The sequence below is a fragment of the Suricata suricatta genome, chromosome 5, assembly GCF_006229205.1.
Source record: "Suricata suricatta isolate VVHF042 chromosome 5, meerkat_22Aug2017_6uvM2_HiC, whole genome shotgun sequence".
Lineage (NCBI taxonomy): Eukaryota > Metazoa > Chordata > Mammalia > Carnivora > Herpestidae > Suricata > Suricata suricatta.
The window spans coordinates 131,100,958-131,116,522 of NC_043704.1; the positions used below are offsets into that span (position 1 = coordinate 131,100,958).

Consider the following 15,565-nt stretch of genomic DNA (forward strand, 5'->3'; position numbering starts at 1 on the left):
TGATATGTCGTGCTGAAGGTCGATTCAAATTACGTCTTAAGGGGGTTCTTTGTGCCTCTTGAATTTGAATGTCTATTTCTTTTCCCAGATTTGGGAAATTCTCAGTTATAATTTGTCTAGTATCTTTTCAGGACCTTTCTCTCTGTCTTCCTTTTCAGGAATTCCTATGATATGGATGTTGTTCCATTTGATTGTATCACTCAGGTCTCGAATTCTCCTTTCCTGCTCCTGGATTAATGTCTCTCTCTTTTTTTCAGCTTCCTCTTTTGCTATAACTATATCTTCTAATTCACCTATTTTTCTCTCTGCCTCGTCAATCCTTGAGGTGGCTTTCTCCATTTTGTTATTCACCTCATTTATAGCCTTTTTTAACTCATCACACCTATTTTCAAAGGGCCTAGTCATGGTCTCAGTTGATTCTTTTATGCTTTTCTCAACCTCAGCGATTAATTTTATGACAAGTTTTTTAAATTCTTGATCCAGTATGTTGTCTAAATCTGCCTTGAGCAGTTCTGTGGCTGTGTCTTCTTCCTGGAGGTTCTTCAGGGGAGGGTTCCTTCGTTTTGTCATTTTTGCTAGTTTTCTGTCTCTTGTCAGCTTTAAAAAGCTCGTTGTGCACTGTGCACCTGTTAATATTGCTCTGTTAAAGGAGGCTTATTGACTGTCCAGGGCCTGTCGTTTCAGGAAATATTCTTTTAATGGTGTCTCTCAGTTTCTCTTGTTGTGCCTTTGAATATTTTATTTCCCTCCTCAGCAATATTTGGGACTCACTGTCATGCACACTTTGGCTTGTTTCTTGGTGTAGCCCTAAGAAGGAAAACAGACAGACAAACACAGAGAGAACAGAAGCACAGAAACGCACAGACAAATCAAAGAAAGAAACACATTAAAAGGGGGAAAGGAGAGAAAGAAAATGGGGAGGAAGAGACGACGAAAAGAGAAGAAAAAAAAATAAGGGGGGTCAGAGACAACAAAGGACAATGGACAGTCTAAAAGTGTATGACCAGTTGAGGGGAGAGGTAAGGATGAGATACAGGAGAATATATCTGAATTGGAAGAAGGTAGAAAAAGGAGAAAGGAGAAAGGAAAATAAGGAGTAAAAATTTAAAAAAATTTTAAGTATAAAAGGTAATAATAATAAAAAATAAGTAAAAGAAAAGAAGAAAAAAAGAAAAACAACAAAGAAAAAAGAAAAAGGAACAAAAAAGCAGCAGCTCCTTCTTGTGTATAGGTGTGGTTTGGTGTGGTAGGTCTCGGAGGCTGATCTTAGAGGCTTCGCCTTGGTGTCTGCAGAGAGTAAAATGGCGGCATGCCAAGCTCTGCTGGAACTATGCACTGTAGGCCACTCTAATGAGTCCAATCTCCTTGTGCCGCGGTTGAGCCAAGTTGTATTTTCCAGGCCCGCCTCGGTTCAAAATTCTAGTCCATGCACTTTTATGCTACCACAGATGAGATGTACTTGCTTTGGTGGCTGGCTTCTTAGGGGGAGGGAGCAGTTTGTCTTGGCTCAGGCAGTGATTTCGGCTGCCCCTGCCTGAGGGGAGGCGTGCCGCCTGAGGTGAGGTGTACAGCAGGAGGTGAAGTGCATGCCCTCACAGATACTGCTGCGGATTCCCAGCCCCCAGCCGGGATCGCGATTGCATTGGGGGAGGGATGAGTTTCTCTTGGCACCGCTGTGATTCGTGCTGCTGCCCAAGGCGCTGGGTGCTGCCGGAAATGAGCTGGGAGCTCCTGCAGCCTGAGCGTGCGCCCAGTTTTCCACTGCCGCCAACTCCCTGCCAGGATCACATAGGGGTGGGGGCTATTTTTTCCCTGTTGGCACCCAGGATTTGGGATTCATGCAGCCAATGCTGGGGGCAAGATGCGCCGTGGAAATGAGGTGTGTGCTCCCACTCCCAAAACTGAGGTCAAAGTGATTGCCCCTGGCGACGCCACTGTGGTGGCTGCTGAGTCCCGCCAAGATGGTGCAGGGCTGGAAGCTGTTCTCTCCCTTGCGCCACCTGGGTTCGGGATTTGGGCTACCCAGCAGTTATATATGGAGTGAGAGTTTCTCTCTCCAAGTGTGGTTAAACATTCTTTATCTCTTCCCCAGAGACAGTGCTTTGAGCATGCTCAGTTTCTCTGTCTCTTCCCTTTGTCTCTTGGGCTCCACGAGCTTGTCCCATGTTGGGCTGGGGCTTCCACCTCCCCTGCCCTTCTCAGGCTGGCCCGTTTTCCAATCTCCCCAGTTCTCACTCACTCACTCAGCCATCTTTGAGGTTGTCTTCTTTCTGGAGTCCGTATTTTCTCCTTCTGCTCTTGCAGATGAGAGTAATGTCCTTCTCAGTTCAATAGATGGGGCAGACGGAGTTTACAGAGCTCCCTTCCTCTCTGCCATCTTGGCTCCTCCCTCGATACCCATATGATTTAAAGTTTATGTTTAATTACCTCCTGCAAATTGCTTTTGGAAGTATAGGTAGTAAAAAAGTAAGAGTGGTTTGATACTTCAGATGCAGCGAATAGCATAATCACTTTCTAAAATGTAGAAATTTTACTCAAAATAGATTCTTTCCAGGGCAGGAAAGTTAGAATTGCCTTTATGTAATATTTTTCATGCTCTTTTCTTTATGGACACAGAAGTCATATGATCTCAACCTCCATGTCTGTTCCTTGTGTGTGAATATAATGACTTACTAAAAATTTATCAAAAACTTCATGTACCTCCTGAAAGACAATAGCATGTATTAGGTTCAAATTGTGAAAATCTTGAAAGATGCTTTGAGGTCATTTGAGCATGTAAAGAAAATACTCAAGGTGTCTGCACAGGGGAAGAACTTCAGTACAAACATAGGTGTGGCATCGGCCTCTTAAGGTGGGCACCCGTTACACTGTGCAGGAAGGTTGAGGGGTGAGTCGCTGGTGATGCAGACTTCTTTAGAAACAGATGCCGCTCCAAGTTTTTCACCTGATAGTGTTAATGACCTGTTGGAATTGGAAGAACCCAGGTGACCTTGTTCTGAGCACTAGCCTGGTGCATGCTTGCAGGCTTGAATAAATCCAGCTGTAGAACTTAGAAGCACCCTCCACTATAACCTAGGCCTTCGACACAGACTCGGTACCACTGCAACAGTGAAACCGAACCTCTCTGAAGTCTTTAGAACCACAACTACTCCAATAGGAGACTCTAAAGAGCCAGGAATTTTCTGGGATTTCAGTGTCTACTCACTTAACACACAGTTTAGTGGTCAGTACTCAGCTCCTTCTGATCTTTTGGCATATATAGTTTCCAGAAATAGCCCAGGCATCTTAGTGTGTCCAAGTGGTTAGGAAGTGGTTAGTGTGCATTGCCGTCACCCAGAGTGTTACCTACAATGCAAATTCCTAGATGCTGTCCCCTGGAGATCTGATTCCATGATTCCATGAGATCATTCCATGATCTGCATTTTAATCACTGATCTGGGTGGTTGTGAGGCAAGTGGTGTGGTGACAGCCCTTTGAGAAACACAGGTATGGGAGATGTGTGCACATGCAGCGCCTGCTTCATGGATGTATGGCCTGTGGGGTTGTGCAGGCCCCACATTCAGAAGGGCCCTGCACTTTGGCTTAATGCTCTTCCATCACCTTAAAATTCTTAACAATTTTAGAACAAGGAGTCCTGAATTTTCATTTTTCCCTGAGCTCTGCAAATTATGTAGCCAGCTCTCTATACAGGATTTTGTTGTCCATTATTGAAATTGCGTTTTTTGACAACCATGGGTTGCAATTATTCAGTAATGATTTTTTTACTTGTTTATATTATACTGTAAACGCTAGGGCCCCTTCTAAGCTCTATAAGTGATTGCATATCATTTATCATAGAACATTCAGTAGGAAATCTTAACAGTTTTCTTGAAGAAATTTAATTTTTTAAAATATTTATCTAGAGAGAGACAGAGAGTGAGAGCATGCATGCATGTGGGGAGGGGAGGAGCAGAGATAGAGTAAAGGAGTAGAGCGAGAAGCCCAAGCAGGCTCAGCACTATCAGCACAGAGCCCAGCTCAGGGCTCAGTCTCACGAACCATGAGATCATGACCAGAGCTGAGATCAGGAGTGCAACACTTAACGAGCTGAGCCACCCAGGAGCCCCTGAAAGATTTAATTTTTATCCCTAGCCTTGAACATAGATACTATGTTTATGTTATTCTTATACACGATTTTTTTCTCCCAGGATGGTACAAAACAGAAAAGAGAACGGAAGAAAACAGTGTCGTTCAGTAGCATGCCGACAGAGAAGAAGATCAGCAGTGCAAGTGATTGCATCAATTCGATGGTCGAGGGTTCAGAACTCAAAAAGGTTCGCTCCAACTCCAGGATTTACCATAGGTATTTTTTACTGGATGCTGACATGCAGAGCCTGAGGTGGGAGCCATCTAAGAAGGATTCTGAGAAAGCCAAGATTGATATTAAATCCATCAAGGAAGTGAGAACAGGAAAAAATACAGACATATTCCGCAGCAATGGCATTTCTGACCAGATATCTGAAGATTGTGCATTTTCAGTCATATATGGAGAGAATTATGAGTCACTTGATTTGGTTGCCAACTCTGCAGATGTTGCAAACATCTGGGTTACGGGACTGCGGTATTTAATTTCTTATGGAAAACATACACTTGATATGTTAGAAAGTAGTCAAGACAACATGAGGACTTCTTGGGTTTCACAAATGTTTAGTGAAATTGATGTAGAAGACCTTGGACATATAACTCTGTGTAATGCTGTGCAGTGCATCAGAAACCTCAATCCCGGTTTAAAAACTAGCAAAATTGAGCTCAAGTTCAAAGAGTTGCACAAATCCAAGGACAAAGCTGGTACTGAAGTCACAAAAGAAGAATTTGTTGAGGTTTTCCATGAGCTTTGTACCAGACCTGAAATTTATTTCCTTTTAGTTCAGTTTTCAAGCAATAAAGAATTTCTTGATACCAAGGACCTTATGATGTTTCTTGAGGCAGAGCAGGGTGTGGCACATATAAATGAGGAAATAAGCCTTGAGATTATTCACAAATATGAGCCATCCAAAGAAGGTAAGGAAAAGGGCTGGCTTTCCATAGATGGGTTCACTAATTACCTTATGTCACCTGACTGTTATATATTTGATCCAGAACATAAGAAGGTCTGTCAAGATATGAAGCAACCGTTGTCTCATTACTTTATAAACTCATCTCATAATACATACTTAATAGAGGATCAGTTCCGAGGTCCCTCTGATATCACAGGATACATCCGAGCTCTTAAAATGGGTTGCCGGAGTGTTGAATTAGATGTTTGGGACGGGCCAGATAATGAACCCGTTATTTACACAGGCCACACCATGACCTCTCAGATAGTCTTCCGCAGTGTCATTGATATTATTAACAAGTATGCATTCTTTGCTTCAGAGTATCCTCTTATCTTGTGTTTAGAAAATCACTGTTCTATTAAACAGCAGAAGGTAATGGTTCAGCACATGAAGAAAATCTTAGGAGACAAGCTCTATACAACATCACCCAATGTGGAGGACTCTTACCTACCATCCCCAGATGTCCTGAAAGGGAGGATACTAATTAAAGCAAAGAAGCTGTCCTCAAATTGTTCAGGTGTGGAAGGGGATGTTACTGATGAAGATGAGGGAGCAGAAATGTCTCAGAGGATGGGAAAAGAGAACGTGGAGCAGCCCAACAATGTGCCTGTGAAGCGATTTCAGCTCTGTAAAGAACTGTCTGAACTGGTGAGCATCTGCAAGTCAGTTCAGTTCAAAGAATTTCAGGTGTCATTTCAGGTTCAGAAATACTGGGAAGTCTGTTCATTTAACGAAGTGCTTGCCAGCAAATACGCCAACGAGAATCCAGGGGACTTTGTAAATTACAACAAACGTTTCCTTGCGAGGGTTTTCCCCAGCCCCATGAGAATTGACTCCAGTAACATGAACCCCCAAGACTTTTGGAAGTGTGGGTGTCAGATCGTAGCCATGAACTTTCAGACCCCAGGCCTGATGATGGACCTGAATATTGGTTGGTTTAGACAGAATGGGAACTGTGGCTATGTCCTTCGGCCGGCCATCATGAGAGAGGAAGTCTCTTTCTTCAGCGCCAACACAAAGGACTCTGTCCCCGGGGTTTCACCTCAGCTTCTTCACATTAAAATCATCAGCGGGCAGAACTTTCCCAAACCCAAAGGATCAGGTGCCAAAGGTGATGTAGTGGATCCTTACGTATACGTTGAAATTCACGGAATTCCTGCTGACTGTGCAGAACAAAGGACAAAAACAGTGCACCAGAACGGGGATGCTCCCATTTTTGATGAGAGCTTTGAATTTCAAATCAACCTCCCTGAACTGGCCATGGTGCGCTTTGTCGTACTCGATGATGACTACATTGGGGATGAGTTCATTGGTCAGTACACGATTCCCTTTGAGTGTTTACAGACGGGCTACCGCCATGTCCCTCTGCAGTCACTGACTGGAGAGGTCCTAGCACACGCTTCTTTGTTTGTCCACGTGGCCATTACGAACCGAAGAGGAGGCGGGAAACCTCACAAAAGGGGCCTTTCTGTGAGAAAAGGGAAAAAATCCAGGGAATATGCATCTTTAAGAACATTGTGGATTAAAACTGTAGATGAGGTGTTCAAGAATGCCCAGCCCCCTATACGGGATGCCACAGATCTGAGAGAGAACATGCAGGTATGTTCTTGGGATTAAGTATTTACTCAATAGCTTTTCTTCACAGTGCAGGCTTTGGAGGGGTTTGTTTTTAGAATGGTATGTTTGATTTTAAATAATTTGTAAGTTCCAATTATTATTAGAACATTTACCACTAGTCTCATTTTTTATCATTATGATTTCCAAAACCAATACCAAAAGTTGGTATTGAAAATATTGATAATGTATTAGAATAAATTTTTATTAAAATTAAATTAAATTCTATTAATATTAAAATAAATTTGCTGTCTCACATAACCACTTGCTAGTCCTTTTTAATCGTAGTCCTTGTCTGCTTAACAGATCCTCATATTTTTTCCTAAGAATGCACATGGGAATCTCTGTTTTATTCTGAATAATCTTTAGCTGGAGCACACTTTGAGGACTTATCAAAATAAAAGGGACATGTTCCAGTCCTTCTTCTGGAGCTATAGTGCTAGGGAAATAGTAAGCCCTTAAGTGAGCCAATACGTTTGTGTTTTGAGTCTCCTCTTGATTTTAGAGGACAGCTATTCAATTGTTTAAGTAAAAGACACGTGGTGTCTGTATTTAGTAAAAGTCTAAGATAATAATTACCTCTAAACTGTATAATGACTAAAAGCACTCAGTTAGGAATTAATGTATGTAATTAAGGATGGTCCACATGTCCAGCAATATATTAAGGCCTGCCTCACAGAGCTGAGCGGCCCTAACCCGTCCCCATGTGTGAGAGAGCCACATCTGTGGTAGCTGGTCGGCATGTGTTTGTATTATACATACAGTATGTGTATTATATATGTGTGTGTATATATATTATATCTGTAATGTATCAGCTGATTATACATATATATGTGTATATATATGTGCATATATATATATATATATATATGTATGTATAAAACTATTATGAGAAGAATGCCTCCAGCAAGGAAGCTCTGATTCAGAATATTTGGCAGACATCAACCCTGTACAGATGTTATACCTCGTTAATAAAAAGACCTTACCACAGTGGAGCACTTTTATTCTCTTTCTCTCCAAGTAAAAGCATCACAGTAATCTGAAGGGCTTCTCTCCCTACTTCTGAGAGTGAAAATGGTTTGGTAAACCCTCAGCTCTGAGCCCGTCCCATGGTCCCCTGTGGCAGGGCCGCTGCTGTGTGTGTGACACAGCCTTCCCGTGAGGATTCTCCAGAGCTTGAACATCTTGTTTCCAGAGCTGCAAGTCTGCGCTGACCCCACAGGGCAGATGGGAGCGGTTTTAAGGAGCACCTGCGGAGCGCCGCAGTCCTGCCGTGAGGACGCAGCCGTGAATCAGCAGTCCCTTTAGTTAGGAGTGGGCAGTCGGGGAGGGAATCAGACCGTGAGCAGGTAGGTGAATGAGCAGATAGGTCAGTTGCAGACACAAGCAAGGGCCATGAAGAAAATTAAACAGGAAGGTGTGATGGAGAGATTGGGAGACCCTGCTGTCGATATCACAGTCGTGGTTTATTGTCACAAGCAGTCGACATCCGGGTGATTTTGAGCAAAATGACATAGAGTTTGATGTTCATTTTTTTAAATTTTTTTAATGTTTTATTTATTTTTGATGCAGAGAAAGACAGAGCATGAGAGGGGGAGGGTCAGAGAGAGAAGGAGACACAGAACCAGAAGCAGGCTCTGAGCTGGCTGTAAGCACAGAGCCTGACGCGGGGCTCGAACCCACGAACGTGAGATCTGACCTGAGCCGAAGTTGGAGGCTTAACCGACTGAGCCCCCCAGGCGCCCCTGATGTTCATTTTTAAAGAGCTATTAATAAAAAGAAAATGTTTAGATCTGAAGCCACAGTGCTGCTCCTTTCTAAGACTAGGGTATCTGAGGGCAGAAGACACCGGACTAGGAAGGCCCAGACTCCTCCCTTTTGGCCACCATGCTCAGCCAGATAGGGACCTTCATGTGCCTGGAATAACACCTGTTCTGGTTAGGATGTACCTGTTGTTACAGCATAGTGGTTAAGAGCCCAGGTCTCAACATCAAATTGCAGGTACAATCTTGACTCCTTCACTTACCAGCTGTGTGTCCTTAAGAGAGGGGTTAGAGCCGAGACTCAGTTTCCTCACCCACACCTGGTTGAGAGAATTAAATGAGGTAATAGGTAGTAAGTATACCTACTGTAGCTTAGCCCTTAGTAAGTACTCAAAGAATGCTATCTCACAGTGTTTTACACCCTTAAGAGGTTTTCTTTAATGGATATTTTAATGATATACGTCTGGTGACTAGCATAAACAGAGAGGGGGGGAAATCTTGAAATCACTGGGCTCACTGATAGGCATGGTCTCCTGCTGGGCAGGCCTCTCCAGTAAACCACAGTGCCCTCACAGTTCCTTTCTATCCTCTGGTGGTGTGCTGGCCATCTTTGGCATCCCTTGGCTGGCAGATTGCTGCCTTCATCTTCATGTAACTTTGAAGCTAAGAAGCAGAGATAGAGCAGACTCTCTCTCCTGCCCTCAGAGGAACAAACCATATCGAAACCTTGATCTTGGACCTCTAGCCTCCCTGAGACAATAAATTTGTTGTATAACCCCTCCCCCCCAAATTCCTTTACATTTGGAAACAGCATAAGCAGATGAGAGATATTCAAGTTTCTGCCTCACAAACACTCTTTTCCTTTTTGGATGGCTGGCATATTTGACACTTACTTTAAGCCTGATTTTTTTTTCTTTACCTCTTTTTGTTTGCTCACGATTGCATATCAGCCTTAGCACCTCTGTGAACTTTGATCTGAAAAGAGGCTTGACCCTTCAGAAGAATTTTACTTTTTGATAAATTGGTATTGCAAATGGCTATGACTGTATTTACTTTGGAAAACAGCCAATTTTTCTTGGAATAAAATAATCACTAGCTAATTCTGTCATAACATTGCAAATAACCACTGTATTAGGCAGTTCAAATATAATCAGGTATAATATCCGTGAGAAACTAAAGCCTCTGGTTAATTACAAAGTGCTTCCTTTCTTTCCTCTTAACAGAATGCAGTGGTGTCATTCAAAGAGCTGTGTGGCCTCTCCTCCGTGGCCAATCTCATGCAGTGCATGCTGGCGGTGTCTCCCCGCTTTCTGGGAGCAGATAACACACCCCTCGTGGTCCTGAATCTCAGCGAGCCGTATCCCACAATGGAGTTGCAGGGAATCGTGCCTGAGGTTCTAAAGAAGATCGTAACAACCTACGACATGGTGAGTTCTTAGTACTTTCATGGACCCTGAGTGAGAGAGACATCTTCAGACAATACACCAGACATACTTTGGCCCTCTTGCTAAGGTGTGCGTTCCTATTTCATGCTTCATGTAACTATGTTGGAAACATTATTCCTCTGACCTCACTGTATTTGAAAGAGCTTAGTGTTTTATTATTGTTGGTTTAGAAAGCAGGATTCAGAAACCCCTGCATCAGTTGAATTAAATAGCAGAGAGCTTTTCAAGAATATATCTGACTTGATTTCTAAAGCCTACAGTATTTTCTACACACATATAGCAAATTTTTTTTTTCCATATCTCTCCGCAACCAGCCATTGATTTGCACATTTTTGTTTTGTTTTCATTTTTTCAGACTGGTAAAAGTGAGAAGTTTAATTTTTTCTAAAATAAGTTTTAAACACCATTAGGGACAATTGCTTCCATCACATGATTATAATGTTTGATATTTTCCTTCCTTACAGCAGCTGCTCTGAGATACCTGTAATTTGTAATCAGCTTAACGTTAATGAGGTATCCTCAGGACACCTAGAATATTACATTTCTGTATTTACATATATCTCGCATTTTCATAATCACATTCTGCTCTTACTGTCTTTTTCAAGGTAGCATAGCTCTGAGGGAGAATTAGTGGGTGAACAACTCTGTTTCAAGCCCACAGTGTAGTAGAGGCCGTCAGGACTCAGGAGTGCTGGCCGCTGCTCTCCCGCCCAAGAGGTTAGGTGGGCCAGGCTGGCAACCCTTGCCTTTCAGGGTGCCCAGCGGTGCGAGGTCACGCCTGCCACCTCCTCCACATGAAATGCGGGGGCTAAAACCACAAAACACTGGGCTTCATCTGATGTAGCCTGCTGTGTCGGAGACAAAATGAGATTGGCATCATAAACCATAAACTAACAGAAATATTTTTGGCTGTTCTAGAAGTTGATCTGAAAGCTTTAATTCAGAAGGATTTCTACAATTCAAAGAAAAGAGAGAACACATTAGGTCAGCATTTCCCACAGTGTGTTCAGAGAAACCTTGGTTTCTTAGGATATTAGTAAATGTCACATGGGTGAAAGGGTTTCATGGTGAAATAATTTGGGGAAACACTGGTTTGAGCAAAATTAACCATATGTCTTTCCTGCCGGACTTCTTAGGGGCTTTTATTTGATGATGCAGTGAGTTCCCAAGAGGGAGATAGATACACTATGCCCCATTTCACAAATCGACTTGACCGTGGGGTACTGTTTCCAAAAACAAACATTTGAAATACCTTTTGTTCCTGATCTTCTTCACTTCTTGACCATATTCACTCGAGTCTTCAGGTAAATGAGATCTGGAGGTTCAAGTCAGTAGTCAACACAGTATTTTAAACAGCTTATCAATTCATGACCTTAAAAAGGTGGTTTGTGAGCTTCTTCCTAGCTTCCTGTGCAGTGGCCTTACGTTTTAGCAGATGCGAATTAGTCCCTACTATCCCTAGCTTAGAGTTCATGGTAGTGTAAGAGATATAAAGGGCTGGACAGTGGACCCTGCAGGCAAACTACAGAGGATGGCCGTCAACCTGAAGAAGGGATGGAGGCCAGGGGCAAATGCATCTAAACCCTGAGGGGGAGCACTGTGCTGAGTGCCACAGGGGTCACAGGAGCGAATGTGACTCACCCGTGTCCTCAGGGAGCCATGCAGTATACTAGAAGGAGATGGAGGCAGCTGGGGGGCAAAACAAGAAGCTTATGCTGTGATCCTCTGTGGCAAAAAAAAAAAAAGTATTGGAAAGATAGGAGAAGAGGTAAAAATGGGAAAGTTTGAAGAGCTCTTTCATGCTGTGACCGAGACCACCTAGTAAGTCCCTACCTCCTCAAGTTTTATGAGGAGGAATCAGAAGAAGTAGCTAATGTGTGTAAATGCTTCTTAAGCTGAAGCCACAAATAACACCATCAGACATTTTGTAGACCTATTTTGTTCACCAAAATCTAACATGACTTAGACCCTGATCTCTGTGGCAGTCACACCGTGACTTTTTTTCATGGTGACCTTTTTAACAGGGACTTGCTGAGAGTTGGGGTGGTGGAACCCCATGTAGGTGATAACAGGGTGGACTGAACAAGGGTGAGGTCCCGGACTTAGTCCAGGGGCTGAGAGCCGACCCTGAGTGGGAGGTTCTCAGGGATCCTCTCAAGAGGCTTACGGACGCCGGCAACCTCACAGCACCCATCAGCATATTCGGCCCAGGAGTCACTCCGTGCTCCTTGCTTCCCTGCCCCTTCCTCTTCCTGGGCTGATAAATGATAACTCTCGTCTGCACAGAACGTCACAGATGTGTTGTTGCAGAAGTGATAAGACAGAATGTTTTAGCTTGTTTCAATGTTTTAAATTGTGAAGTTACTCTTACATAATGTTTAATTGAATTGGCTGAGCTGCATCATACCCCTAGTTCTATTGATTTGTTCTGTTTTACCTCCCATCTGAAAAGCTAAGCTATAAAATATTTAAAATTAAGTTTGTATTATTATAATTTGAATTTTAAAAACTGTAATATTGCTATAGCAATAACTCTTGTAATATTTTTTAGTCCTTTTATCAGTAACTCAATGGTTTCTCACCTGTGACAATTAATTGACTAACGCTAGCTGAAAGAGTATCAATGGGACATGGACGAGGGTCTCGGAGAGCCTGTAACTTTAAATACAGCTCTTTATTTTTGTGATGTTATATGGAGTTTAACCCACAAGTAACCTTGGAAATAAGATCTTATTTCATTTCGTTGACTTCCCATTTATACTTTGAAGCTTGGCTCCAAATGAGAAGTAAAAATACTGTGAGAAATCCCCTCCAGAAATCCTGTGTCATTGCCAGTCGGCACTGCTGGAGCCTGCCCGCTGGGAAGAGCGGGGCCATGACATGGCCTTTCTTGAGTGCACAGATATTTACTTCTGCTATCACGACTGTGGTTACTTTTCAGTGTCTAGACTCTTACTAATAAACCAGTATGTCAGAAATATGCCAGTTCCTTTGTGAAAAAGGAGAATGCCAAGAAGGAATTGGCTGTGGAAATGTGAACCACGTGTAAGCCACGTCAGAGTCTAGAGAAGAATGCCCAGATGCAGGGTGGTCACACATCCTGGTTTTCCTGCCGATACACCTGTTATCCCAGAATAATTATTTACTAATTTTCCCTTTGACTCTTAGCAGTGTCCCTGTTTAGATAATTAGTTGTATGGTCACTCTACCCATAGCCCCTAGATTGTCCTCATGGCTCCTGTGATTACCACCAACAAATGGATTTTTAAATATACCCAAATTCTGTTTTTACCCTGTTTGTGGTACCCTCTTGGGTCCTGGAAGTGATGAGGTTTAGCCCTGGTTCCAAACCATCCAGTAGAAGAGGAAGAAGAGAATTACAGATACCTTCTTAGACTAGGAAGATCGGGGTTGTTGAAAATAGGGACTGGACTGGTACGAAGAGTGGGAATGTCCATGTGTTGTCAGACAAGTAAGCCTTTTCTTCCCTTGAGATGCTTATAATTTAATAGAAGAGATAAAGTGTATTCATAGATAGTAAAGTGATACATAATAGATATTTTAAAATATGTCAGCAAATTATTTGAATATTTGTGGGCAAGAATGGTCAGTTTCAGGTATAAGGAGTGGGCAGACTTCAGGGAAATGTTGGCCTTTGAGCTAGACCTTTAAGAATGAGTCACATATCAACAGGTAGAGATGATAAGAAGTAGGCTGTTGAAAGCTGAGCTCACAGAGTGAAACGTGCAGAAATGTGGAAGCACATCTTCTGGGAAATTCACGTTTGGACCATCGTCATTCCTGTACATTTCTGAGCAGCACAAGGCCAAGCTCAGACTTGGGCCCTATAGACTATAGGAAGGTTAGAGCAAAAGGCAGCTCAGAGACCACATGATGAGCTCCTTTATTTTACAGATAATAAAATGGAAACCCTGTGGCACATCAAATTAGATGGCAGAACTAGATTTAGAGCCTGAAAAGTCTCTGTCCATTTTTTTTTTGCAATCCAAATCAGGAAAATTAGCCGTGTGTGTGGTATGCAGATGAGTGATCAATATACAGATAAAGCCCAGATATCTTTGATAGTAATAATCTAAAGTTGTTCATGGGGGCTCTTGAAGTAAGAAGTAACTCATTTCTGATTCCTGTTCCTAATGAATATGGAAAATAATTCATATTTCATACTTCGGTGTATGGTAAAAGGGAGATTCAATGAGCTTAACTAAGGAAGGCTATTTCAATAGTTAGATCAGATTCTATTCAAAGAAATCTGGCTGTAGGTATCTGAACATATCTGTTATATTATTATTTCAGAAAACAAAACATTTAAATATTTTACTTAAAGTATACATAAATGAACTTGAATGCATTCACTGTTCACTATTAAATGCCAAAATTGAGCTTGTTCTCTCACATAATTAAAAGCTGGTGGGGGCGCCTAGGTGGCTCACTCAGGTAAGCATCCAACTCCTGATTCCAGCTCAGGTCATGATTTCATGGTTTGTGGGATTGAGCCCCATGTCGTGCTCTGTGCTAACAGTGTGGAAACTGCTTGAAATTCTCTGTCTCCCTCTCTCTCTACCTATCCCCTGTTCATGCATTTGCACTGTCTCTCAAAATAGATAGATAGGTAGGTAGGTAGATAACTTAAAAAAATTTTTAAATGTTTACTTATTTTTTAGAGAGAAACAGAGCATGAGTGGGAGAGGAGCAGAGAGAGAGGGAGACACAGAATCTGAACTGGGCTCCAGGCTCTGTCTGAGCTGTCAGCACAGAGCCCAATGTGAGGCTCGAACCCACAAACCGTGGGATCAAGATCTGAGCCAAAGTTGGATGCTTAACGGACTGAGCCACCCAGGCGCTCCTAGATAGACAACTTAATAAAAAAGCCTGGTGGGAGAAAATGAGGATCATGCAACCTGGGTTTAGACATTCTGGTGAATGACTGGATATTCTTTACGATATATAGTGCTCTTAAGATCACAACTGCACTGGCATTTCAAGGCTCAACCTTCCCCTCCTGCCAAGATCCGTGATCTAACTCATAGTCTTTTTAAATAAAAGTGATTTTTACCACCCTTTCAGTATTTATGAAAGTCATCATTCAGCTCTCTAGCTCTTTTTTGTTGTTGTTGTTGTTAGTTTCAGGTTTCAGACTTGAAATTTCTAAATTTTTGTGAGATCTATCCTAAAATATAGAGACCAAGGAGTCAACACTCTCCCTCTTTAGAAAGAAAACATTGGTAGTGTTCCATAAAAAGAGAGTTCTTAAATGTTTTTTTCCACTGGACTTTGAGGGTAGTATTCAAAGTAAAATAAGCCAGAATCAGAAAGATAAGTACTACATGATTCCACTTAGACGAGGTATCTGGAAGAGTCAAATTCTAAAATCAGAGACTGGCACATGCCACCAGGGTCATGCCACTCGTCAACAGAAATGTACACCTAAACTTTGTTAAGAAGATGGCGCTCCCATTAAGGGGTTCTCACTACAACTCTTTTAAGAAAAAAAGTTTTTCCTTGATTTTGCTATGGTTTTCTAATATGGAATATGGAATAGGTTTCAGTCGTTGTCATTTAGTTGAAGATGAAGTCCTAGAGAATAAAGAGAAGAAAACTTACAAAAAATAATGCCTGATTCTGTTCCAGACAGTAGAACTGTTGATGT

General features: G+C 42.2%; 1 protein-coding gene across 4 annotated transcripts in view; it reads left to right on the forward strand.

Annotated features, from left to right (window-relative positions):
* Positions 1 to 15,565, forward strand: part of PLCL2 (phospholipase C like 2) — a 268,303-nt gene that overhangs the window by 109,934 nt on the left and 142,804 nt on the right. For all 4 annotated transcript variants that reach the window (XM_029940338.1, XR_003908920.1, XR_003908919.1 and 1 more), the window contains 2 exons: positions 4,188 to 6,674; positions 9,676 to 9,879. In XM_029940338.1, the coding sequence (XP_029796198.1) occupies positions 4,239 to 6,674; positions 9,676 to 9,879 (2,640 nt within the window). In that variant the 5' untranslated portion in view covers positions 4,188 to 4,238. Of the gene's footprint in view, positions 1 to 4,187; positions 6,675 to 9,675; positions 9,880 to 15,565 lie in introns of those variants that run through there.